The sequence below is a fragment of the Ornithodoros turicata genome, chromosome 8, assembly GCF_037126465.1.
Source record: "Ornithodoros turicata isolate Travis chromosome 8, ASM3712646v1, whole genome shotgun sequence".
Classification (NCBI taxonomy): Eukaryota; Metazoa; Arthropoda; class Arachnida; order Ixodida; family Argasidae; genus Ornithodoros; species Ornithodoros turicata.
In genome coordinates, this window is record NC_088208.1 from 33,754,630 (window position 1) to 33,778,711 (window position 24,082).

The window sequence follows — 24,082 nt, forward strand, 5'->3', positions numbered from 1 at the left end:
AAAGTGATGCTGGGCAGCGACTTTCCGTTTCCACTCGGAGAAATTGATCGACCAGGGCGAGTCATCGAGGAAAGCGACCTGGCCGATTCGACAAAGGTGTGTTACACATTATACAGTGAGATTGTTTTGGTGTGTTGTTGTCACTGGCGCATTCGTATGAACCTGTGTGTGTCATCAATGGTGGGCTTTGGAAAATCAAAAAACGCGCGACATGGAGATGGTGTCGTTTTTTATACGTTTTAAAATCTCAGTGTTCGCGCTCTCTCGTACGCGCCTATTAAATACATTTTTTTACATTATTAGATTACACATACATATTCATACTTTATTAATTTATTGACGTGGAATTTACGTCTTTCTGCTCGCTTATGTGGTTGACACTGTGGTTTCACGGAAAGCTTTGGCGTTACCGCTTGGTGTAGTGCTAAACCAATTAAATTAATACAGTGTATGTCATTTTTTAATATTAGTGAATTAATTAATTTGCTTACTATAATAAAATTAATCAATGAATTAAGAGTCACCAAAATAAATTCTACGCCCAAAACCTGGCGGGCCTCTCTATAACGGACAGGTCCCCGAATATTTATCTTTATTTTTGTTTTTCAAAAACTCATTGTTCGCAGTGACATCAACTTGCCTTGTCAGAAAAATGCAAAAACGCTACGACAGTTTGTCTCTGCGCAGGGGAGGGGGTAAAGTTTGGAGCAACCACTTGACGAAGTGTCTGTCCAATGACGAGGCAGCAATATAGGGGGTATTCGTTGACCGGCATGGGTCCACCACAGAAGAAACCACGTGTGCCCCAACCTTGTAATGTTTGCCTTTATTGGGAAGAGGCACCAATCAGGTTGCTCCACGGTCAATAGGGGAGAGAGGGAAACTGAGATGCTGCGCAGACAGCTGGCCTACTTGCATATAGCGTATACTTCCTCGGCGGGGATCTGTGGTGACTAACCATTCGTTTCTTTTTTTTTTTTTTCTCACGTGCAGGAAAAGCTACTGTGGAGGAATGCAGCGAAGTTCCTTGGAGTCTAGGGAGGTACCACCATTATTACCTGTCATTTATACATAATACACTTCCTTACTGCGTTTTCTTTGCCCTTGTCCTTAATTAAAATCACGTCCGACGAGGACAAGAAGGAGCAGAGTCCTAATGAACTCTGACAGCTCGGGTATTCGCTTGTTTTATGCTGAACACATTCGCACCGTGTCGCCACATATCGACTATTCATGCTTTTTGTTTACGCTTTACTGCGTATAACGCGTGCATAAGTGGTATAGCGTTTAGCATTATCGAAACGCTACAGATATGTGTCGACAACATGACGATGATGTGAACAAGAAAAAAAAATAGGTACTTAATGAGTATAGACAAGCATTTCGATACAACTCAGTACCTTATTTATAAGTAAAACGCGACCAAGAAAACTTAATCTTTCTTTTTCTAATCTTTTTTTCGCCATGCGTACTTGCCGCGCAAGTGAAAGCCAAACGGAGACGTAGGCCTGTGGCTAGTGCATCGAGGCTTAGTATGCAGCACTCATCGAGACCACATGTTCCGCACACAGAATTAGCGCTTAAAAAGAAAGCGTATTCGACAGAAATCTGTCTGTCTGCCTGTCTGTCTGTCTGATTGGAGTTATTTGTTTTATTTCGAGGGAGTTATAGCGTTGCCTAGGCTTCGCAGAACCCCTTCGTAATTGTTTTAGACCTTGAACTGTCACATTTTGAACTGTTTATGCTCCGTTTGCTCCTACAAATTATATTCTCTCAGCAAGAAAAGTTTGGCCGACAGCCAAAACGCATCGCTGCGCAGTCTGCTGCGTTTCGATCTGTGCACGCGTCAGACAAATGCTGCGTGTATTTCAGCTGCCGCTCACTTGGCCACAATCTCGTGAACCTGTGACGGTATCGGCAACGGCAACGGTAACAGTAACGGTATCGAACCGTAAAGTTTTGTGCGCCCACAATCTGGTATTGCGCCACTATTTTGACAAATAGTGCCATATCAAATCCATATTTTCCCGAAACTGTGAAGTTACTTTTGGAATTACTTTCCGTGCGATTTCAGTTCAGGCATGTTGATATATTTCTGCTCAGCATAGACCTCTAGTCATCGTACTCCAATAGTCATTTCATTTGCCCATTCAAGAAATATTTCCGTATTTGTACTGCGCTTCTCAAACTTATACATCCAAATTATAGAAAGAAAGAAATACTAACTCGGTGTAACTCAATTCCTTCTTCTGCGGACCTCTAATTGCAATTAAGTTACAATAATGATTTTGTAATTATATCTGTCATTTACTTATCTTTCTGAGAACGCAGTTGTAATACTTCTCAGTAGTAATTTTTACAGGTTTGCCGAAGGGGTACCTCTCGGTCCATCTTTTATTGTTCCTCTTTCCTTTCCTTTTCTTTTTCGGTGTTCATCGGATCGAAGTGCTCTTTCAGCTCGAAACTGCATTCGTTATACACGTAATGTCCGCATCTAGTCATCAAAGCTAGAACATAGAAAATCGAATTAAGCAAACACAATTTGATATGCAGGACGTCGCATCTTTTATGTATAGGCATTCTTCCGTACAGGGTTACCATAGTAGTAGAACCATCGATTCCACGTAACGACTTTTCGGTTGAGACCACGCATGCATTCCATTTGTCAAGAAAAATAATGAAATCTTTCCGAAGCAGAAACCGTGACTCCGCTTTCCGCTGCCTCGATCGGTATAGTGATGTCAGGAAGCGGTACTTGCATGGCTGATATGACAGACATTGTATGGTGGTGATTTTCGATAGCGCGCGAGTCCTGTATGAAAATATGGGGCAAATCTGCGTACGTGTCGGCCCTGCAGAAGTTCTTGTCGTGGATGGTCCGAAAGCCGAAACGTCGGAAGATGAATTATCGACGAGGCGGAAATTGCGGGTGAGTTTATTTGCGTAGACCTCGGACAGGGCATTGGTGGTGATAAGAGTTGTTCCAGTGTTCTGTGTAATCGTTGTTCTTTGGTATGTGTTCTGTTCGCGATCGTACGATCGTACTACTTTTAATGGGGTTCTAATTTTTCCACAAATTGTTCAGAAAAGGGAAAAAAAAAAGGAATTGAGTTAACGAAAGTAGGCAATTTGTTTGCTTCGAAAGGCGCGATGTGCATTGCCACTTCCCCAAATAATGATGCCATAGGATGTCCAAAACTACCTGCCAATCATGCTTTGACAGGTAATTATTCTCAGGTAGGTCACACAAAATTTTACAATGGCAAAACTATGCACAATAATGTACTGATGATTATTGGCACAAAGGCTGCACATACCATTAGATTAGTACCCAATTTAGCTTATTTAATTTATAGCAAGAATTTAATCAACCTGCATAAAATCATCCTACAAGTGCATACCACATGCTACAACTAAGTTGCTCAATTCACTTGTTTGTTTTCCTTTTTTTGTGCATACAATGTTTTTCAAGAATGTGTGCTCAACTGGAACTGTTCATTAGTAACATGTGCACTTGTGCATAATGTGTAATAATGTAGTGGTACCTGAAGAGAACTGCGTTTGTCATCAGAGACACCGCAGTGGTTTGCATGACAGATAACCTGAGTACTTTTTGCAATGTCCTCAGTCTTTGACAAGCCCTGTGGAAGGGAAAGAATCAGTACATCTTGTAGCATGTCAACAAACTGTTACAGTCTTCTGCGGGATCAAACTTTTGACTTCGACAACAGAGACTGAACGTTCTCACTTCTGAGTCAAGGACACATGTTTAGTCACGTTACTTGCATGGCAAAACAGAATATATGTATAGTTTGTCGTGAATGGGATAGTGTTGACGGTATGAACATGTCCCGGAACAGGCAGCCACGGCTGTTTACATGGCAGTGTCCTTTCTAGAACATAACTTTTTGCAGCAAAACCCAGGATTGGTACACCTCATTTGGGAAAGCAATTTTAGGAAAGTCTGGGAAAGCAGCCCACTATGATGACAGGCAAGTCTTCAACACGAAAAGCAAAACAAAGAACAATTTTCTCCACCGATAAAGGTGCCCCCACTTGCACTTCAACTAACTAGAAACTAGAAATTTTAACTAGAAATTAAATAGGGCTAAGAAAACGTGCAACAAATGATCAATAAATTACACATATATCAACTTTTAGGTATACAAATCTTCAGAAAAAACAAACTCCAGTGGCTCCCACAAGGACATGACAACAGCAACTGTATGATTTTTTAAAATCTAACATGTCTTGTTTTATTACAATATGTACAGTTTTACAATACCACATATGAGCAGCATGCTAACATGATCATTATTTTTCAATTAATTATTATATTAAGAAAGTTGACTGAGATGACTTTGCAAGTTTCACTCCCACGTCTCCACTTGATTCTGCTTCATGAATTTCGAGGAACGATCTGATTTTCTGCTTCAACAATGCAGTGTTTTTTGCATCTCGTGCTATGATGGGTACGATGTCGTCAAAGTCGATCTGTCTAGTGGGCCGTATGCTTTCGTCCAAAGCAGATACTGGAGAGAAACATATGCTCAATAAAAGCTGGGAAGAAAAAAAAGACTAACAAGTACTTTGTGGTTAAAGAAATGTGTCAAGGTCACATAAGATACGGAACTGTTGATTTGTCACAAGCAATTGTCAAGCAAAGACGCTGAAATTTGTCACTGCTGACTTCACATACCATCTCCTTTTTCCAAACTCTTGCAGAGCTCGCGAAATTTCTCCTTCGCTCCTTCGGTGTCCATTTTATTTATAGCAAGGATTGCAGGCTTTTCAAGCAGAGACTCCTTGTAGAGCTCCAGCTCCTAAATAAATAAATAGTCCTCGCCATAATGAAAAATGTAGCAATCCTCTAAACAATTCGAGTTTTCAACTCAAACACCCAGTGTGGACACACCACAAGGTGGGACAAGTATGTGCTTTTTCTGGCAACAGGTCACAAACTTACCCGCGTGAGCGACATGACTGTTTCGAAAGCACTTCTATGTGTCATGCTCTCGTTCAGACAAAAACCGTTCACATCGACCACAAACAGAAGCATACGCGTCCTCTCCACATGCTTTAAAAAGCTGTGACCGAGTCCGTAGTTTCGATGTGCTCCTTCGATCAGCCCTGGCAAGTCAGCAAGTGATATCTGTCGATGCAAGGTTCATTATTATACAGTTCATTATTAGTCGCATAAGCAAATGTGATAAAATGTACTCAAGAGTCACAACACTTGTCACTGGTGAGTACCTGCCAAACAATAAGTATGTTTGTTACCTGTCGGTAGTCACCATACTCCATGGTACCAATGTTTGGACGAATAGTCGTGACTGAAATTTCCAGTTTGTTCTGTAAGCATAAAATAAAGTAGAAAAAAAACTAAAAAACACTTACACGGATAATTCGCCACTTTTGGCGTCGCTCTAGACAGCGCCCTTAGGAGCGTGGACTTCCCAGCGTTTGGAAACCTGCATTGAGCATCATGTTTCTCAAGGATAAAATGTTTGAAAGAGCAATCGTATCAGGTCGTCGTGCTCCGCAGCGTACGTACCCAACAAAACCAGCATCGGCGATAAGTTTAAAATGCAGTACAATGTGGTCAGCCAGTCCTTTCTGCCCGTGGAACTGGGTGGCAGGATTCCCACCACAGCCTCCTCCCAAAGCAAGAACGTTGTCTCCAGGTCTGATTAGATCACCTGCAACGCAATTTGGCATCTCTCGCTTAGAGCTCCCATATTAAATGGCATTACGGTATATGCAATCACCTATCAGATGCCCTTGTCCATTGTAGACGGCAACGCCAACTGGGACATGTACGGTGACGTCTTTGCCTGTGCAACCCAGGATTTGGTGTGACCTGTCGGTGTATTCGGTCGTTGGTTACTGCTAAGACGAGGATGTTCAAAAGTACACCATACTTGCTATTTCCCCCGTTTCCCGCTACTACTCTTCTGTCAGGAAACTTTGCCAAGACATCCTTCAGTTCCATTTGGTCCCTGGCTTCGACGTATACGCTACCACCGTTGCCTCCAATGCCGCCATATCGGGGTAGTCCTGTTCCGCCGCTGCCGCTCTTAACGTAGAGTCGAAGTTTGTCCAAAATGCCTTTGAAGGCCCTAACCTGAAATGAGTAGAGCCACTGATCCCAGATTACGATTTCGGTTTCACAACCCATTTGTCAAAAGGGGATCGAAAAGCCACACGAAAAAAAGTGACCCATTGTGCGAGTATTTCAACAGGTTTTCCCGAGAATGGAAGACACCTACTTACCCGTTCCGCTGTACAGCACACCTTTGTTATTAAAACCATACCGGTCCAGTTTGTTTACAGTGCACACGTGCACTGCACACCGGCAGTCGCAGACTTGATCTGCCGCGTATTCCTTACTAGTCGGTTGATAATAGCGTGAGTACTCAGACCGTTACCCCACCTCTGCAAACATTTGTGCATAAGTTAACAGCACATCTGCTTCGTCCTTTACGTTACTATCGCAAACAAACGTCGCAACACCAGTTTCTCTTGAATTCTAGAATGTGGTGGCGCTAATGTGGAAATGCCATAAGCCTATCCATAGGCTAAGTATCCAAAGTGAATCCAAAGCCAAGAATAGTCGCCAGTTGCTTAGTCGGTAGTCGGCCGCAACGGGAAGAGTCATGTTGGCGTTACTGAACTCTGCAGGAAGTTCGTAGGTTTCGGCAATGAGTATCATTGCTCCAAAATCTAAGCTGTTGTAATATTAAGTCATTCGAAGTACAGCAATGTTAGAGGTAAGTGGTATTTATTCTACGGGCTTATGTGCCCTGCGCTACATTGCAGAAACTTTCATGCGTTGACAGTCGCATTCGCTGTTTTCGGGGGCTCTTAACTCACTCCTCAGCTGTAACAGTACAGTGTATCTCATGGACCCTGCTGTTCTTGACGGGAATCACTGTTCCACAGCGCGACTGCTTCGATTATTGCTTGAATCACTGCACCACGAACCCCACGCATCAGTGGTTGTAAGAGATATAGTTGACTATCCCGTGTATTTTCGTGCGCAGGGTATTCTCTCAAAGTCCGATGAGTTTGCTGCACGCGCATTTCAGTGCACCTTGTACCCGTCGCTCGTGCCTGCATTTCTGGCATTTCTCACACGTAAATCAAAGCATGTCCATTGAACTTGTGTCATCAATTGTGGACGTTACATAAACACTCTGAGTTTGACAGTCCGTTCCCCTGTTTTCAGCTTGACCTTAGTAAATTGTGTGCATAAACTGCTGTTATAAATGTATCTGATGCATCTCGTGTGTGCAACGCACAGTCTTCGTAAACACTTCCCTCAACATTGCAGTTCCGTAATTTCCGCACTCGAGATATTTATAGTGTACGTGCTTTCGGAGGAAATGTTGCAACACTGATGAACGAAAACACGATACAGAGCGTAAAATAAGTGATAAAGCACGAATAGACCCGACGCTGTTTAGCTTCCTTGAGTTGTTTTTGGATTGCGTATCGTGTGCCATTCGAGTTGGGTGATCAGAAGCAACATTCTTGCGTCTTTTTCCTACTGACCTTTTTCTCTTTTTTGTTTGAAGAACTAGACTTGTAAACTGAGGTGTTATTTGTAAAACTCCTATTGTGGCGGTGTAGTGAGGGTGTAAGGTGCTAGAACACTGAGCATGCTTCACCACAGGGATGATGGTTGGCTAGGAGTGTGCTATGTGGTGAAACTCATTTTTAAAAGTGTAGCAATGTAGCACATTTGAGTAGCTACGTTTTGATACAAATTATGAGAACATGACTACACAACATTTTCGTGTGGAGTAGGCGTGCATGTCACTTTGGGGTATGATGAAGCCAGAAAATATGTAATCTAATATTTTGAAGGAAGGTTTTATTTAAGAAAAGTCTGTGTGATATTTCAGTGTTGCCGTTTGCACAGAGGGTTGTGACAGGGCTAGATTACTATGCCAGTGTGCAACCATTGTTGTGTGTTACCTTTCCTGGAGAAGAACACAGAATTTCCAGTCTTTTATCGTGAGATTTATATAATTTTATCGAGGAAAGCTGCTATATCTGATAACGACATTTGTAGTTACTTTTCATGCTACAAAAACGGCTCTAATGGGTCCGTCAGGTGTTACACAATCGTGCAATGTGTTCTTCAGCCACCAAAGAAACATGGAAGATTCTGATTGATACCGACCTTTATACTGAATGTGCAGGAAACTGCCATGAGCATGTCTGCAAGGAAGGAAAGAGAGAGACTTTACATCACAGATGGGGAGAGAACTTTTTCTTATGACGAAAACCTGCCCAGCCTTCCTGTGCCATGTCTAAAACAAACAATGGAGAAGTACCTCAGTTCAGGTGAGGCAACATTGATGCCGCCTAAAACTGTGCTGCATACAACTTTATGTAGAGTGCTACTGCTGCACTTTTTTTTTTTTCACCTAGACATTACGATATGCCAACAGACTGTATGCTGCATATAGTGTACACTGTGTGTGCCGTTCATGTTTTCCCTTTTGTCTACTTTTTATCTCACTCTAGTCAAGGCCCTAGTTTCAGAAGAGGAGCTTTTTGTAACAAAATCCCTAGCTGAAGAATTTGAACAAGGAATTGGAGCCGAACTGCATGAGAAACTTTTGCAAAGGGCAAAGGATTCTCCAAATTGGGTCAGTGAGAACTTGGTATATTGTTTTATTTCAAATCTTGCAGTGTTACTGATGCTTTGCTGTCTCACACTTTAATGTGACTACCAGCCTCTGTTTCTTCTACCTCAAACCGCCGAAATTTACGTAAAATGAACCCACTGTGATGCAGCAATAAGGAAAGGAAACAGAAATCTTTCACCGTAACCTCCGAAGCGTTCTTTGCTTCGTATCTGTAGCTCCCTTTAATATTTTCATGACGTACATCCCATAGTGTACCGAGTGATGGTGATCTTTCCCCTTCAACTCTACAGTGTGGAAGACACAACATTCATAAGTTTAACTCACTTTCCAAAATAGATATTGACTATGCTTAAAAACAAATATAGCGCCGTTACACGCATAGTTTTCTTTCTTGTATTCATTCATGCATGGTTGCAAGCTCTGTCCATGCCATGTTTGTTCACGAAATGAAATTTTTATTATCCCAAAGTTTCTGGTAGTTCACCTATAGCGTAGTTAACATCCTTAATAGTAGCCAATGCCTAGACTGTTTTTTAAGGCAAGGAGAATGTACATTAATGAATGATCATGAAGTTTTTATTTAAGCTGTGCTGGTATCGGCAGGCAAACTTGTGCAGTCTGCATTGCTTAAAGTAGCACAGAAGTCATTTTTAACACCCTTGTTTTCTTCCTATGAAACTGTTAAGCAGGCCAGTAAGATGCACCATGCGAAGTAATTTACACCACGGAGTCATAATTATCGCAGAAATTGAATTTAAAATACGCCGCAAAAAGCGACCGTGCGCAATGGTGGTGAAGAGCAGTACCAGCCTGTGATCTGCCTGGAACCTCGCGCTGACACTCTAAGGAGAACGCTCGCTAATTGGCCTAGAGAAATGTTGTCTGCTACTCCGCTGTCGTCTGCTACTCGGCTGTTCGGGGTTCTGATAAAGTCTCTCTCCTTGCTCGGTAACGCTTCGGCCGCTCCTTCTATCCCCAATTCTCCGGGGAAACTGGCAAAACAGGTTTACGGCGGCAAAGGGACAAGGTGCTGACCCCCACCGACCGGTGAACCAGAACGAGTCTCCTTATGCCCCGTCACCGGTGACGTGCCATCATACCTCCTCATCCTCGTTATAGCTGGAGTGGCGAGTTAAGGGTGAAGGCGCGGAGCTATGTTTATGTGAGTTTCTTTCTGGGAAACAAATTGCACACATCAAAACCTTTCGCGCTATTCGGTATAATGACACACACACTTTCATCAGATGTCTTAATCTGAATTTTTTTGGGATGGCCCTCTGTACTCCTTTAAGGACTATATATGGCGTAGCTTGGGCAAGTGTCATGGATTGACATTCTTTAAACCTTTTCAGCTGGAAAAATGGTGGGAAGACATGGCATACTTGTCCTCACGGAACTCCCTGTTGCCGCTTTCTCACATGAGTGGCTCGTTTGCTGTTTTTGAAGATGCCTTTACCTACCCGGGCAAACGGAGCTCCTGGGCAGCTAAGAATGTTTGGTACTACCTTAGCTTCTGGAAGCTGTTAAGACTGTGAGTCACTCACTTTATCTACACTAATTCAATAAAGGGAACGTTTGCTCTCCAGCATAACTGAAATAAGTATGTCTGGCAGCAGGATTTGCCTCCCATCAACTCTTCCGCGAGCACGTCCTACCAAAATCGACATATTTCCAGAGTTGTGCATATTTTATTGTGTGTGTCGGCAGCAGACCTGCACCCACTGGCGGGGAGAGGAAACTGGAGGATATCCTCACCAGGTCGCGTGATGTTTCCGAGTGTTCCTCTCTTACACCTTTTCCTCACATGTCTTCTGCAATGGGATGCGAAGAAGTATGCGACAAGAGTGTATGAAAAAAAAAAAAATTATGTCTTGGAACAGATCTTCTCTACCTCATAAAACAGTCAGAATAAAGTCTGTAAAACACAGTGCTTGTTGCAGTAAGCTCCATTTTTTATTGTTTCCAGAGAGCAGCTGAAGCCACAGTCTTTCAGGAAGATACCCTGGTCCATGAATCAATTTAGGAGGCTCTTCAACACAGTTAGGATACCCCAGGAGGGCAAAGACGAGATTGTTAATAAATTCCTACCAGGTAACATTTTATTTCAACATATAGGTTTCTTATTTCTAGGGCTGATCTTTCAAATATATGTACTGAAGCGAATAATTATATAACCGATTCAGATTCCAAATCGGCTGTTCTACTTCGCTTAGCCTTGAAATCTCGATTTGAACCAGAGCAAAGTTTCTTCCAGACCGAATATATTTGAATAGTTCTAAAGTTGCACTCGTAAGCGCAAAAACTCCGGAAGAAAAGGTATAAAACAAAGCGAGTATTACTTGATACAATACACAGTATTACTTGTATGTCTGTACATGTGCTGTACATGTGTTTGGATCAGTTAGTATAACTATTTGCTTCGATTACATAACTGTGTGCTTTGTATTCACTTCGGTTTTGAAATTGCTGTTTGCACAGCCGTCCCAGATTCTAGTAGTTGCCATGCCCGAGGATTTCGCAAGCTCACTCAGCTGAAGCATTGCATCAACTGTGCATTGCTTGTAACACAGAGGAAATTCTGTCAGTACTGAAATGCGATCCCTCTATCTGTATGAAAGTGGCTGTCCTCGTTGTACTAACTGTAACAGATACGCATGCGTTATATTGCATCGGTGTGTGGTGGGATACCGTCTTATGTCGACCGTAATGCTTGCATTTGTGTTTCAGAAGGAGAAGAGACATTTCCAGGCGAATCCCCCACAAATGTTATCGTTCTCTGCTCTGGTCACATATTCTCGTTTGGGGCTGTAAATGAAAATGGCGAACCAATCACCGTGGACGAACTCAGTCAGCAGTTAGAGTACATTGAACTGTACTGTGCTGGGATGGAGGCGGGACCAGGCATTGGAGCCCTCACCGTGGGAGATCGGGACAGTTGGGCAGAAGTAGGTTGTCCGTGACTTTCATGGCGAATTCGTTTGAGAGTACAAATTTTGCACTACGACGGGCAAGGGCCAGGTGCCTACTCCCAGTGGTGTCAGTGTCATACGGGTTTGTGTTTTTTGGTAGAATACCATCTGTGCATCTCAAAAACAGTTCATGAATAGACCCTGATGTTTTAGGGTTAAACCCGATTTTTCCCCGAATTTGCACCCCGCATTGAGGTTCACCTATCTAGGGTGAAACCCGATTTCTACCTGCAAAACTGCACCTAGGCTAGGCACCTCAAGGCATCGACGTACTAGTTTCTCACAAAATATGCGGCTGCCCATTACTTCTGGCACTCTGGATAAACGGTACAGTGAACGTTTATTCTACAATAATGCCCGATTTCTCCCCGAACTCAGTCTGATGGTAATTTTTCTGCACGAATTTGCATGTATTTTCGACATCAATTTATTGACCCGATTTCTACCCCCCGAATTTGGAAAAATATAAAACTCGAAAACTTCAGGGTCTATTCATGAAGCTGCAATCTGGGTGTCTTTTTGGCCACTCCAGGATTCCTCGGAATCAGGACCTACCGTAGATTTTAGTATTTGTTCGTTAGTGCAGCAATAATTTTGGCACTACTTCAAACACAGACTCAGTGGAAAAAAAAATGACATTGTCGCCAGCGCTCGTCTCGTGCATCAGGGATTTTCCCAGCGCCTCCCTAATGCCCTTCTCCCCCCAAAAATCTTGCAACACCCCAAAAATACTGCCCAGAAAAGCCAAAAACGCCACAAAAGCAGCAGATATGGGCATCACACATCCTTACAGGAGCACCAACACTCCCCCGACATGGAAATCCTGGGAATACTCCCGGCATTCATTCCTGTTCTGCCCCTCGGAGCAGATATTTTGCCTCTCCTCTCCCATTGGAACAACTCGTGCCTGACCCCATTCTGCCAACGGAATAATTTTTGTACTTTCCTGGTTGCAGAACTTCGACCCACCTCTGCCAGTGGCATTCGCCACAAGTTTTCATTTTCAGTGTTACATGTATTTGAATTTTTTTCAGAATCGTGATGCGTTGCGGAACCTTCATCCCGAGAATGAAAGAAATTTGCAGATGATTGAGGATGCGTTACTTGTGGTGGTCTTAGACAATGCTGCGCCTGAGAACCGCACTGAGGTAAACAAGCGAATCCGAAGTATGGATGGCGGTTATGCTGAAATTCTTTGTCGGAGATGTTTCTGAATTTAATGCGCTATTGACACTCTAGAAATTGATGAAAGCAACACTCATATGTTGCCTCATGCTTTTAGCAGTCCATCAGTCAGTTCATTGATTCCAGCTGAGTTAGGCTTCGAGGAGTTCAAGTGTACATGTATCTTTCCACTCTTTCTTGTATATTTCCACGATTTACCAAATTTGACGACGCATTTCAACATGGTCAGTAATTTGGTGCTGGAATGTATGTATATATACTCAAATTTCTCTGCACATGAAAGTTGCATACACTGAACTGCTGTGAGTGAAGGCAAAAGCAGCATGTTTTTACATGTGATTCGTGCACAGAAAAGAACACATTTAGTGATTTTTATTATAAATGGTGGAGTCTTCTTTGTTTTCCCATAAAATTTGGTTCTATGTTACTTGCTCACATCACATCCATGGTTTTGTGTTTTACAGGTTATGACACAGTGTCTCATGGGAGATTGTTCCAACAGATGGGCTGACAAATCCTACACTATGATTGTGTACAAGAATCTCACAATAGGGTCAGCAGCGGATGTGAGTTCGATTCACATGTTGAACAAGCCTCGCTGTTAAGCAAGAATGAGGTGCAGCTGTTACAGAATAAATGACAGGATACCGCGCTTTCCTTTTATAGCACACACCGTTTGACGGAATGGTTCCAGTATCAGTTGGTCATTATGCACACCTTTGTCACCTGGAAGGCCTCGCAGATAATGTAAGTGAAGCTCGTGTAAAACAAGAAAAAAACTTTCTCTGTCTTCTGCCATGCCTTTGAGACATTACATCTTTTTTGCTCACAAGTCAAAAGAGAATGACCGTTGCCAGATAAGGCAGTAGAGTTGGCTGATGTGTGAATCAGAGGCTATGACTCTTGTTGAGAAACCTTGCTTTCAGCAGTTCACATAACTCTTGCAACATAGACCATGTCACCCTAAAGTGAAGTCTACTTTTAGCAGGCTGAAGGCACACCATCTCATCCCCAGCCTCTCCCGAAGAACCTGAAATTTCATTTGAACGAGCACCTGTATTCGGAAATAAATTATGCAAGACAACACTACCAGAAGCTTGTAAGTTGGACACTACTGAATCTTGCACACGTGTCCATTCTTCCAATTTTTTGTCAGTCAAGATGCTGAAGTTTGTTTCACCATTATAATGATACTAGTGCACCTCTATTATCCTGAGTTTATTGTTTTTTTTGTTTTTTTTTTCATTTGACGAAATGTTTCTATAGCTTTTCTTAATCATTTACGGATACCAACACCAGTACAGAAGACGTGGACAGTCCCTGTTCCCAGTACAGTCTAGCTTGATTGTTGCATTTTCCGGTATAGCTATAGCTCTTATATTACAATTAACTTGTTGGTCCACATCAGCTCACCCATTGGAATTCATGTAGAGTAAGCTTCATTTTAATGATGATTGTGTAGTGCATTGTGTGTGATAAGAGTTATCTCAAGTGACAGGTAAAACGTGTGATAATCGAGGATGATAGAGGAGGATTTGTATTTCATTCAACAATGGAAGCAGGCGATCATAGGACACTCCCAAGAACGTTGAACTGAGGGGGCTGTGTTCTACTCACATGGAACACAGCAGCATTTTTTGCAGCGTGCACAACCTCGAACGTGCTTGCTACCGTGACAATTCACAACATGTTGCTCTCAAGTTCACTATGGTTTCAAACGCATCTCTCAATGCTGCCTCTGTGCCTTCTGTGCAGTGTGACAACATCGACCTCTTCTGTGAGGTGTTTGAAGGGTACGGAAAGTCCTTCATGAAACCCATAAGGATTCACCCTGAGGCCTACTTACAAATTGCACTACAACTGGCCTACTACAAGCTGCACAATAGGTGCGTACATCTGGAATTACTAACACTACTTTGCCAATGAAGCAGCTTGAATATACAGGCCTGTTCTCACCGCGTTGCTTGACATTGCAGACCTGCCCCTACCTACACAACGGCATCGACGCGTCAGTTTTACCACGGCAGAACAGAGACTTGCAGGTCTTGCACTCCTGAGCTGGTGGCGTTTGTCGAAGCTATGCTTGACAATGCCACTCCTGTAAGTCTCCTTACTTTAAAATCGTGCTGTAAGGGGGGATCGCATTATTGATGGTTGTGATTTACTTGCAGACAATAACAGTTTTGAACTTACTGAAACAAACAGTAGAAACATTTACATATCTTATGATGGACTGCTGCAGCAATTCTGGTAAGTTGCCCCTATCTGATGTGTGTTTATCGTGTTCGCCACAAACTATATCTTCACAGTTTTTACAGGATGTGATAGGCACTTGATGGGCCTGGCCATGGTTGCCCTGGAAGAAGGAATACCAATGCCCGAGCTGTTCTTTGACCCTTCTTTTGTGAAGAGGTAGGCAGCGGAGAAGCTTTGTTCCACTGTGCCTCTGGTGCTTCACCACCAGGTGCCGCTTTCAAGTGCACACTGTTTGATGAATTGCTCGTAATCCTATTGGGATAAAATCAGGTGATTCTGGGTAGAAAAGCAGGCTGTACGAAGCGCAAACCACTGTTGCCAAGAGTGTCTGTAGCTGGAGACAGTGGGCACAGTTCCAAAGACTGCAAATAGCCTTTATCTCTGCTGCAAAAAAAAAAGTGTGTGAGGGGGGCTACAACGCATGGAAATGGTGCATGTATTTGATGGGAAGTACATTTCCAATGAAGTGATCCTTTGTTGTACTCATCTGATGTATGTACTCATCTCACAACAGAAAGGCTACTACAAATGCCCTCTGGATTTGTAGGTGATCTCGAGAAAGTTTACGTAGACATGACAGGCCACGAATATTCATCGTTGTGTATCATTATTTATTGGTGGGAAGTGCAGATGAAGGAGAAGATATGTAGGAGTACAACTTTTACTGATTTTGTGATTGCTGTCCTCATTCCTTGTAGTGGAGGCAATGGAAATTTCATCCTGTCAACAAGCTGTACTGGCTACACGCCTCTTGTGGGATGTGTGGCCCCCATGTGCAAAGATGGTTATGGTGTCTTCTACAGTATTGAGGATGAAAGGTAGGACTCGAAGATGAGAAGGAAGATTCCGTCATGCTGTGCTCGTCAACCAAGTTGAAATGCTAGCCTGCACTATGAGCTAGGTTACATTGGGGCATAATCGGGTATAACCGTAAAATGCCATAGGCCCTATTTATTTATTAGTACAGTAAAACGCGCGGATAGCGATATCGCGTATAACGATATCCCTCGTAAAACGATGGTTCATGACTTTACCGTCAAAATATACGTTATTTCTATGGGGAAACGATCCGCGTACAGCGATGGAAACCGCGGTTCCGAGTACTCGTATAACGATGTTGGACGCTGTCCCGTGCGCGTAACCTCGCCGCAATTTTCGCAAACCTCGATGATACAAATCTCACGGGGTAGCGGAAAAAATTCGTATCGTCCGAAATTCACATCAAAAGAATTAAACCAAAATAAAAATTGAGGCAAGGAAATAGACAGCGACTGTTCATTTTCCAATACTGTCAGTGAAAGAGGTAGGTGGTAACGCTTTTGTGTCTCCGTATTTGGCCAATGCTGCTCAAATTCGCGAGATGATTCAAAAGGCCTAGCACGTGCTTTCCACCCGCGAGTCGCGCGACAGGGTTCTAAAGCGAGCTTCTCCTAAAGCACGCAGGCGTTAGGTGAAGCCGACTTGCGGAATGGTGACGTGTAGTGTTGCCAGAAGTTGTCCTGATATGTTCCCTGGTTCCCTGCACGAGTTCTGGTCGCTGTTTTCCCAAGCCAGTGCAATGTCACACAGCTTCAAGTTTTTTTTAGCATCTGTTTCTTTTGCTACACGCGGGGTGGCGCGCGACGCGCTATTTAGGTCAGCCCTCGTTTAACGATGTACCCCGTATAACGATGGAATTCGCGATTACCGTCAATATCGTTATACGCGGGTTGCTACAGAGTGGAATCGTGACCACCTATCATGACATGAATACGGCCTGAGCGGGAGCGCAATAGGTACAATGTAGTGTGGTATCGCTTTATCCTTGTTTGAGGTGTCAACAAAAAGAACAAAGTATAAGCAATGCCACTGATTTATTTTTCAGGATTATTGTTGCCATATCAGCCTTCAGGGAGAGTGCAGAGACAGATGCCCGTCATCTCTATCAAAACGTAGTGCAGGCACTCTTTGATCTGCAACAGCTGCTGCTATCTGCCAAACTGTGAATATTTTGACTGTGCCCAACATGCCCACAAGTGTTCAACCACGTCACTCTGGGTGGTGCAGGTTTCCAAGCCGAATAAGAATAATTCTTTTTTAGTAGCTGACGCTTCGAGGCACCATAAATAGGCGTCAGTCTGGGTCGCCATCCATCAGTTCTAGGTCTAACTTCTCTGCCATGATTTTTTTGTGCACGCATGCATAGGTACATCATTTATTTTCAATTGCTGAGATCCTGATTGAGCTGAAAGCTGTCAAAATTATATATGGGCTCCATTTTGTAGCAACTCCTTACAATTTACATAACACTTGTGGTGGGACCATGTTACAGTCACTGTTTAGTAGATTTTGACATTCCCAAGCGGGTGCATCATTCAGTACCTCTTTACATTTCTGTATTGTAAGAAAGGTGCATCCTCTGAAAAAAAAATGTGCCTTCAATGTTTGGGAACACGTTGGGAATGAACTCTGTGTGGGAGGCACGAAAGCAAGAGAGGTGACAGGTAGTGCACTTACATTTTTAGCACATAGGATACAGGAATTTTTGGGGGAGATTTTTATGGTTTCACTACCATGTAAACATAGATTGAGAATGTGTTGAATCAGCAAGGGGTCATATCACTGCCTCTGTCACACTGGGATATGGCTTCAAAACGGTGTGTTGTGTCACCAACACAGCATGAAATACCAATATAGCGGCTTGGAGCATGCCGCTTTTTGTGAGACTTGTGTTGCATGCTTCCTGTGACTCCTTGCTAGCACATGAGGTGCTTGAACGTTTGTGCGTGCAGCTAGCTAACAGGGAAGTTGCAGGTGGCTATAGCATTGCACATCATTCATGAATATGATTGCCTATGGCATGATTTGTCATTCCACACATTTTTATTTATAGTGTAAGCATTTCGCTTTCAGGTTTCTTAAATTTCCGCAAAGAATGTTGCAGCATCTGGCCTGTTTTCTCTTCTTTTTTTTTAAAATTCTACTAAAATTGACACTATTACATCTGATGGTGAAGGCTGATGGATTTTGTAACAAGAAAAGAAAACTCAAAATTTCTATTTTCTGGAAGAGAAATCTCTTAACAACTGTTTCCTACAACTGCAGTCAATGTGTTCTCAAATGATCAAAACTCCATGTTCCTATCTTGTGTCTTTGCATCCTGTTGACTTCATCTACATTTTTTAGCATATTCTTCCTTTCTAAAATATATTTGTGGTGGAGACTGCCTTATACCTCAAAACCTACACTGGCCAACCATATAATGTTGAACATTGAATTAAAATGCAAGCGAGCTGGTGTATACTGGATGTTGGCAACACGTTCCTGAGCTTGGAGGAAGGACAAAACACAAAAATTAACAGTATTTTAGTGTTTTGTCTTATTTTGTCAACCATATAAGCCAAACATAGGATGCACAATGTGCACTTCAATTAGAAGAAATTCGATACTTAGCCAAAAAAATTTGTCGTTGCACATGTACGCAAAACACGTCCCCAGCTCACTACTGCTGGTGATCACTACTTCTATAATATATATAACAAGAAAAGTTTGTCATGTGCAGACACATCAAGTGAGCACATGCAAACTCCCAGATTTCAGATGAACACGCTGGAACCAGCATGTTTGTCATGCTGTATGTCAAGCTTTCTGCTTCAGTGCCAGCAAGCATACCTCTGTACACATTTTGTTCTCTTATGTGTTGGTATTGGAGCACCCTACAATGAACGCATAAAGTAATGCTACTTAACACATCAACAATTGCACCCGGTTGAGCAAGAACAGAGATATATATCATTACAAAATTACATACTAGGATTAAATCAATTTCTTGGATTCTGACTACATAATTTCATGATCACTTGTGTTGTGACTAACTCTACGTATGCGGGGCATAGAACATATAGTTGGACCAAATATTGCCTGTATCTTCCTTGTTATTTGAATCTTTATGGCTGTATGTTTATTTCGTTGTTGTTGTTGTTTTTTTTGGGGGGAGGGGGGTTCTTGAGCAGCCTTTATACATTTTTGCTATCTGGCATGCAGTCTCCACTGCACATATATCAATTTTTTTCTTGTTCTTGTTCTTCTATTTGTATTCCTGTGGCACTCATGGATTCCTGTATCAAGTACATCTTGCATACTTGTACAGAAAGCAAGGATAGCACACTGTCTGTGATACAATGTACTTCGTACACTTTTATATCTTGTATTTTTCAAATCATCCTGAACCTTACTTTGATAGGTCCAATGTCCTTAGGTAGCCAGTAATAGTATATTACCCCATTTACCCCTCTTCCTAATTTTATGGGACCACACATTTTTAAGTGCATTCCTTTTTTTTTCTTACCTTCCATATATTTTTATGTGATTTTAAATTAAATGTATTCACTAATCGTACAATCCAGCATTTACCATTGTCAGTATCAACCTTATCAGTGCTGAAGTTATGTACGCAGAAGTCCAGTTATTAAATATCCAAGTTCGAATTCATCACTTTTATGAATCTTGCTTTAGACCCTGTACCGGTGTTTGGTGAAAAGTCCCCCAGCCAAATAGTTCAGTAATCTCCTGCTATCAAAGAACTTTATTTTCGGTAAACATCCTTGAGACATCGGCCATGGGCTGACCAGTGAGACCCTTTGCATAAGTTTATTAATTAAATAGAAATCCCAACTTCTAAGCTTTGCTTTGGACACTTCTGGCGCCTGCGCTGTAGCAATCAGGACCTTCAGCAAAAAATTTTCCTGTTTATATATTTCTTACGTGGTATGGTGTTAGACGTTTCAGAATTATCTAGCTGGGGGATTTTTTTTAAACACCTGGAAGATAATAGGACCTTGTGATCTCATGTATGAGAAAGCGTCACTTGATACTACCTAGAGTTGTTGGGTTGCCGTGAACACCACTGTGGTGGACTCCACTCATTGAGTTCTGAGTTGTATCTGTTAATACTTTTTAACCTCACTATAATTCCCTGTTTCGGCGCAGTATTTGTAGCCCGTGGACAGTAAGTACGTATGCCAAGTGTTGCTGCTATTCTATCGAATGCTGCTTGCGGCGACTATCGTCATGTCGTACCCATCGTGGCGGCTTCCGAACTTTTTTAGGTGAGGGCGCCGTTTCTTTACAAGTCATTCGCTTTCCGCATTCTTTCTCTCTGAGATTTTCCTCTGGGCTTTCCCTTTCTAATTTCTATTAGCTTCAAAGGCACACTAAAAAATTCATACGTTTTTATGCCCCACGTAGTGCATTTTCTAAGTTACTGAGCCCCTGCTTCACTTTTCGCCGGAGAATATGTCAACGCCACCTACATACAGAAGGCCTGCTCATTGCCTCCTCTCCCTCCTTCGATTAAGAGGCAGAATTCGTCTGCTACTGCGATTCACCGTTCAGCGAATTCAAGAACCCGCAAAATGATTACAGCTCACCTGGAGCCTGCAGACCTAAATATTTAGACAAAAAGTACGAGGCGCTTTCCAGAAAATCGGTTTTGAGAAAGATCGAGACCTTTTTGGGCTTTTTATTTCCAAGTTTTCCCCATTTAGCACGCGGGGACGTTCGATCACAACTCGCAGACGACGGTGGTTCGTCTTCATGGCCGCTACCGCTGAAAGTACGTTCGTGATTGGCTACGGCCATTGAAAACACGATCCTGATTGGCTGACTCTTAATTGTTACGTCATGGCGACGAGTAAGCAGGCTTTCTCTATCTAGGTGGTGTTGAATATGCTATGCAACGAGGTCAGCTGCCTGTGCAGCTCTCCAGTTTCCCTCTCCCCTATTGCCCGTGGAGAGACCTCATTGGTCCTCCCAAATAAGGGAGTAACATCAAGGTTGAGTCGCATTCCCAGCCACCAACTCCTCAGGAAAATCCGATACCGTCCTGAAAGTGATTTGTATCTGGTAGCGCAGAGGACACGCCAGACTCACTGGCTTCATGGCTAAGGACGTCGCACCGCCGGACGCCCCCTGGTCTTTGCCTGTGCCACCCACCTTCGTGCGTCTTCCGGACCTCCTGGAACGAAGAATTCAGGTTCCCCCTCAAGTCCTTCGAGCCCATTTTTATGCTCTGGTAGACGCGAAGTTTTCTACCTCTGCCGCAGCATACACCGATGGCGCATATCGAAATGGCAGGTCCTCGGCATTCGTCATCCCATCCGAAGGCGTAGTGGAAGGACGTCGCCTTTCGCATCAAACCTCATCCACAGCTGCGGAACTCTATGCCATACTTTTCTTTCTGCAGCACATCGTTGAGTTTATCCCGCGGGAATGGGTCGTGTTCACTGGCTCTAAATCTGCGCTGCAGGCAATTGAAAATTAAATTCTGGCATCCGAGGCTTATCCGCACCGTTCGTGATGGATGTGTTAATGGCTTACAGCCTTGTCTACAAAGCAGGGCGTTGCAGCGTTGTTGCAGGGCAGCAGCGTTGTCGAAGGGAGTGAACAGGCTGACAGCGCCGCAGAAGCAGCTTCTCGTCTCGGAGACGGACGCGTATTGTTCGCTGCTGAGAGGAGATCGTCGTTCCCTACTTCGACGCCTCGTGACTCCCCTGGCTTCCCGCCAATGGACCGCTGACATTCTCCCCCCAGCTATTGGCAACTCCAACAACCACAGAGGGCGCTGCTAGTTTTCAAAATGGCGTCCGAAAACAGGTCGGTCGGTACCCTCACGCGTTCTGCGATAACGAATTTCTTCGGTTGCACGGCCGAGTCACTTTGTTTCGTCGAGGGTGAACGTGCGCTGGAGCACAACACCTCATCCTTGCTGGCATCACGCAAAACCAAGTTCATGAAGTAAAAGTCGTCGGACTTTGCCTGCAAACTTCTGGCATGCACAAGCAGCCGCATACCCTGCGCGGCCGTGTTCTCGTTTCAGTCACGGGGCAGTAAAATTCCGCATAGGTCATTAAGTGTTTCTGTTCTTACACAGCTGGTCAGTCAGAAAGGTGTAAACATATCGCCGCACTACCGCTTCAGCGCTACCAGTAAGTAAGGTTTATTTTCATCAACGTAATTAGCGCCAGCATATTGAAAACTTATCGTCTGTTTGCGAAATGTACATGCTACAGATCATGGCTACAAATGTTAATTGGCTACTTTGTATATTGCAAGTTGCACATTTGTGCGGATTCTCATTATGAATGATGACACTCATTTTCGAGCACTGCCGCCTGCAGACCTAAGCACATGGACCTCAGCTCTTTTAGATTCACTTTGTTTTCGAAGCGATTACGCGCAATGTCTTCCGTCGAAGGGGGCCTGTCTAGCACGCCGGAACCTGTTTTCAGCAGTTCTAAACTTAAGCGCTAGGTGGCGTCCGTCTTGCTGGAGTTGCTGTGCATTTGGCGTGATGTGGCATTTGCAGCGCAGTGGCTTTAACGCTTGAAACAAGTTGAGTGTCCCCAATGCTGTCAATGAGGTGCTGTAGAATATCTAAAGCACATTCTTCTCCATTGCCCACACTTTCCCGAGCCGTACCCTCCGGATACCTTAACGAGCTCGGCTCCCGCCCCCTCTCTCTGATCCCTGACCACATCCAGGCCACCAACGCTCTGCCCTCAAAGCTCTCTTGGCCTTTTTCGATACCATAGGCTTTCGATCGTTATTGTGAAAGGGCTCATTATCTTATTCCCCGCATCATTACCAGCAATGGGGTAGAGCATCGCCCTTGGCGATGAAACTCTCCATTCATCATTTTACAGTAACGTTGTTATTGAGTTACACGTAGTTCTGTGCACCAATGTCGGTCAACGAGTACCCGCTTATTGCTGCCTTGTGACGGGACAGACACTTCGTCAAGTGATTGCTCCAAACTTTTCGCTCTCCCACTTGCAGAATCAAACTGTCGTATCGTACACTTGAAGGGAGGCTTCGTACGGTACGGGAACGTCATGAGTGCTGATGAGATTCTTCCGCTGTTTGTTTGCTGCACGTGCCGCACGGTAGGACCGCGGATAATTTCGGACATCGGGGGTTCTTTTGACGTGCGCTGGAGGCCTCCGCTGACGCAAGCTGCTGGAAGCGATGTTTACCTCCCCTCACATTGCCACTGTCTTCGACCGATGTGGAACCCGCTGTCTTGAGCTCAGCAAGACATTTTTGTAATCCTTAATTTTTCCATTAGCATGCCTGCATTTATGCTTTTTTGTGGCGTCCTTCATCTCTACTATTGTGCAGAAATGTTCCAGCTGATCACCTTGGACCGATCAGCTCAGTACAATATCTGTTTGTGGCCCGTTAAATAGAGCGGAACGCATCCGGTATTTTATTGCGTCACAAACGTAGAGCAATTGGCGAAAGCCAGACGAGAACTGCCGAAAATCACATGACGCGCCGCTAGTGTAGACAGCTACCAGACAAGAGGTGTAGGGGTCAGAAGTATCGTACGTTGTGCTGGATATATTCATTACAGGCCTGAGCGCTCGCAACGTTGCAAAGATGAGTGACGACTTGACCACCTTTAGCATTGAGCGTATGTGGTTGGAGGACAGCACGTGATCCATATGACAACCACACCGTGAAGCTGATGCGGTGAAGGATCTTGGTAGACGGGCGGTAATCGTGGTTTCAGCTCCCTGGCCGTTCATGCAAAAGAATGTTCCCTTCATGAGATGAGGTACTATTTTGGGATACGATGTGGGCAAGTATTGCGCTTGTCCCATCCCATGTTTCAATACTTCACACTAGGCAGTATGGACTCCAGGCTGTAGGACACTGGACACTGTTCAACGAGTCCTGCTCGTTGTATTATTTTTCGCTGAAGTATGTCGTGACGGGAGACCCTGTTACAGATGTGATTTCGCGGAACGTCTGCATACGTCACTTCACTCTTGCTCTTGCAAGCTTTCGTTTTTTTTTTCTTCGTTTTTTTTTCGATGAGTTGTGCTTGATGCGTTGGTCTCGCCGTGGTCTTACGTCACCTGATTCCTTGATTCCTCCTGGTTCGTGGCGGACAAAACGCAGCTCAGGGGTGTCTTTACGTGTAGCACTTCCAGAACCTCACACTCTGAATACGTCGCAGCGTGTAAAAAG

The 24,082-nt window shown here is 43.7% G+C and overlaps 3 protein-coding genes across 8 annotated transcripts in view; 2 read left to right on the plus strand and 1 right to left on the minus strand.

The window, feature by feature from the left end:
- LOC135367055 (peroxisomal carnitine O-octanoyltransferase-like) lies at positions 1 to 19,540 on the plus strand. Of its 5 annotated transcripts, XM_064600148.1 has the most exons (17): positions 1 to 96; positions 994 to 1,042; positions 8,208 to 8,352; positions 8,536 to 8,660; positions 10,013 to 10,191; positions 10,627 to 10,751; positions 11,388 to 11,605; positions 12,664 to 12,777; positions 13,279 to 13,380; positions 13,481 to 13,561; positions 13,800 to 13,913; positions 14,570 to 14,700; positions 14,791 to 14,914; positions 14,986 to 15,064; positions 15,133 to 15,226; positions 15,769 to 15,888; positions 16,935 to 19,540. In XM_064600148.1, exons 2-17 carry the CDS (start codon positions 1,013 to 1,015, stop codon positions 17,053 to 17,055), a joined length of 1,902 nt encoding a protein of 633 aa, XP_064456218.1. In that variant the 5' UTR covers positions 1 to 96; positions 994 to 1,012; the 3' UTR covers positions 17,056 to 19,540. The 5 variants fall into 5 exon arrangements, with proteins under 5 accessions (XP_064456218.1, XP_064456215.1, XP_064456216.1 ...); XM_064600145.1 differs by lacking the exons at positions 1 to 96; positions 994 to 1,042 and adding an exon at positions 2,810 to 2,929; XM_064600146.1 differs by lacking the exons at positions 1 to 96; positions 994 to 1,042 and adding an exon at positions 2,810 to 2,929 and having other exon boundaries at positions 13,803 to 13,913.
- Positions 4,228 to 24,082, minus strand: part of LOC135367060 (GTP-binding protein 10-like) — a 20,054-nt gene continuing 199 nt past the window's right edge. Inside the window, 9 exon segments of the mRNA XM_064600155.1 lie at positions 4,228 to 4,532; positions 4,700 to 4,823; positions 4,967 to 5,152; positions 5,281 to 5,365; positions 5,367 to 5,471; positions 5,555 to 5,699; positions 5,769 to 5,860; positions 5,922 to 6,124; positions 8,189 to 8,226. Of these exon segments, the coding sequence (XP_064456225.1) occupies positions 4,333 to 4,532; positions 4,700 to 4,823; positions 4,967 to 5,152; positions 5,281 to 5,365; positions 5,367 to 5,471; positions 5,555 to 5,699; positions 5,769 to 5,860; positions 5,922 to 6,124; positions 8,189 to 8,224 (1,176 nt within the window). The 5' untranslated portion in view covers positions 8,225 to 8,226 and the 3' untranslated portion in view covers positions 4,228 to 4,332.
- The window catches only part of LOC135367061 (beta-1,3-galactosyltransferase 5-like), a 6,277-nt gene continuing 5,489 nt past the window's right edge, over positions 23,295 to 24,082 (plus strand). For both annotated transcript variants that reach the window (XM_064600156.1, XM_064600157.1), the window contains exon 1: positions 23,295 to 24,082. The gene's annotated coding sequence lies outside the window, so the exon portion shown is untranslated.

Bases quoted from the DNA above. Each gene is read 5' to 3' on its own strand.
- LOC135367055 (XM_064600145.1), top strand. From the start codon at position 2,825: ATGGGGCAAATCTGCGTACGTGTCGGCCCTGCAGAAGTTCTTGTCGTG. The intron at 13,914-14,569 runs GTAAGTTGGACA...CCTTCTGTGCAG, and splicing joins GACAACACTACCAGAAGCTT to TGTGACAACATCGACCTCTT. The intron at 14,701-14,790 runs GTGCGTACATCT...TTGACATTGCAG, and splicing joins TACTACAAGCTGCACAATAG to ACCTGCCCCTACCTACACAA.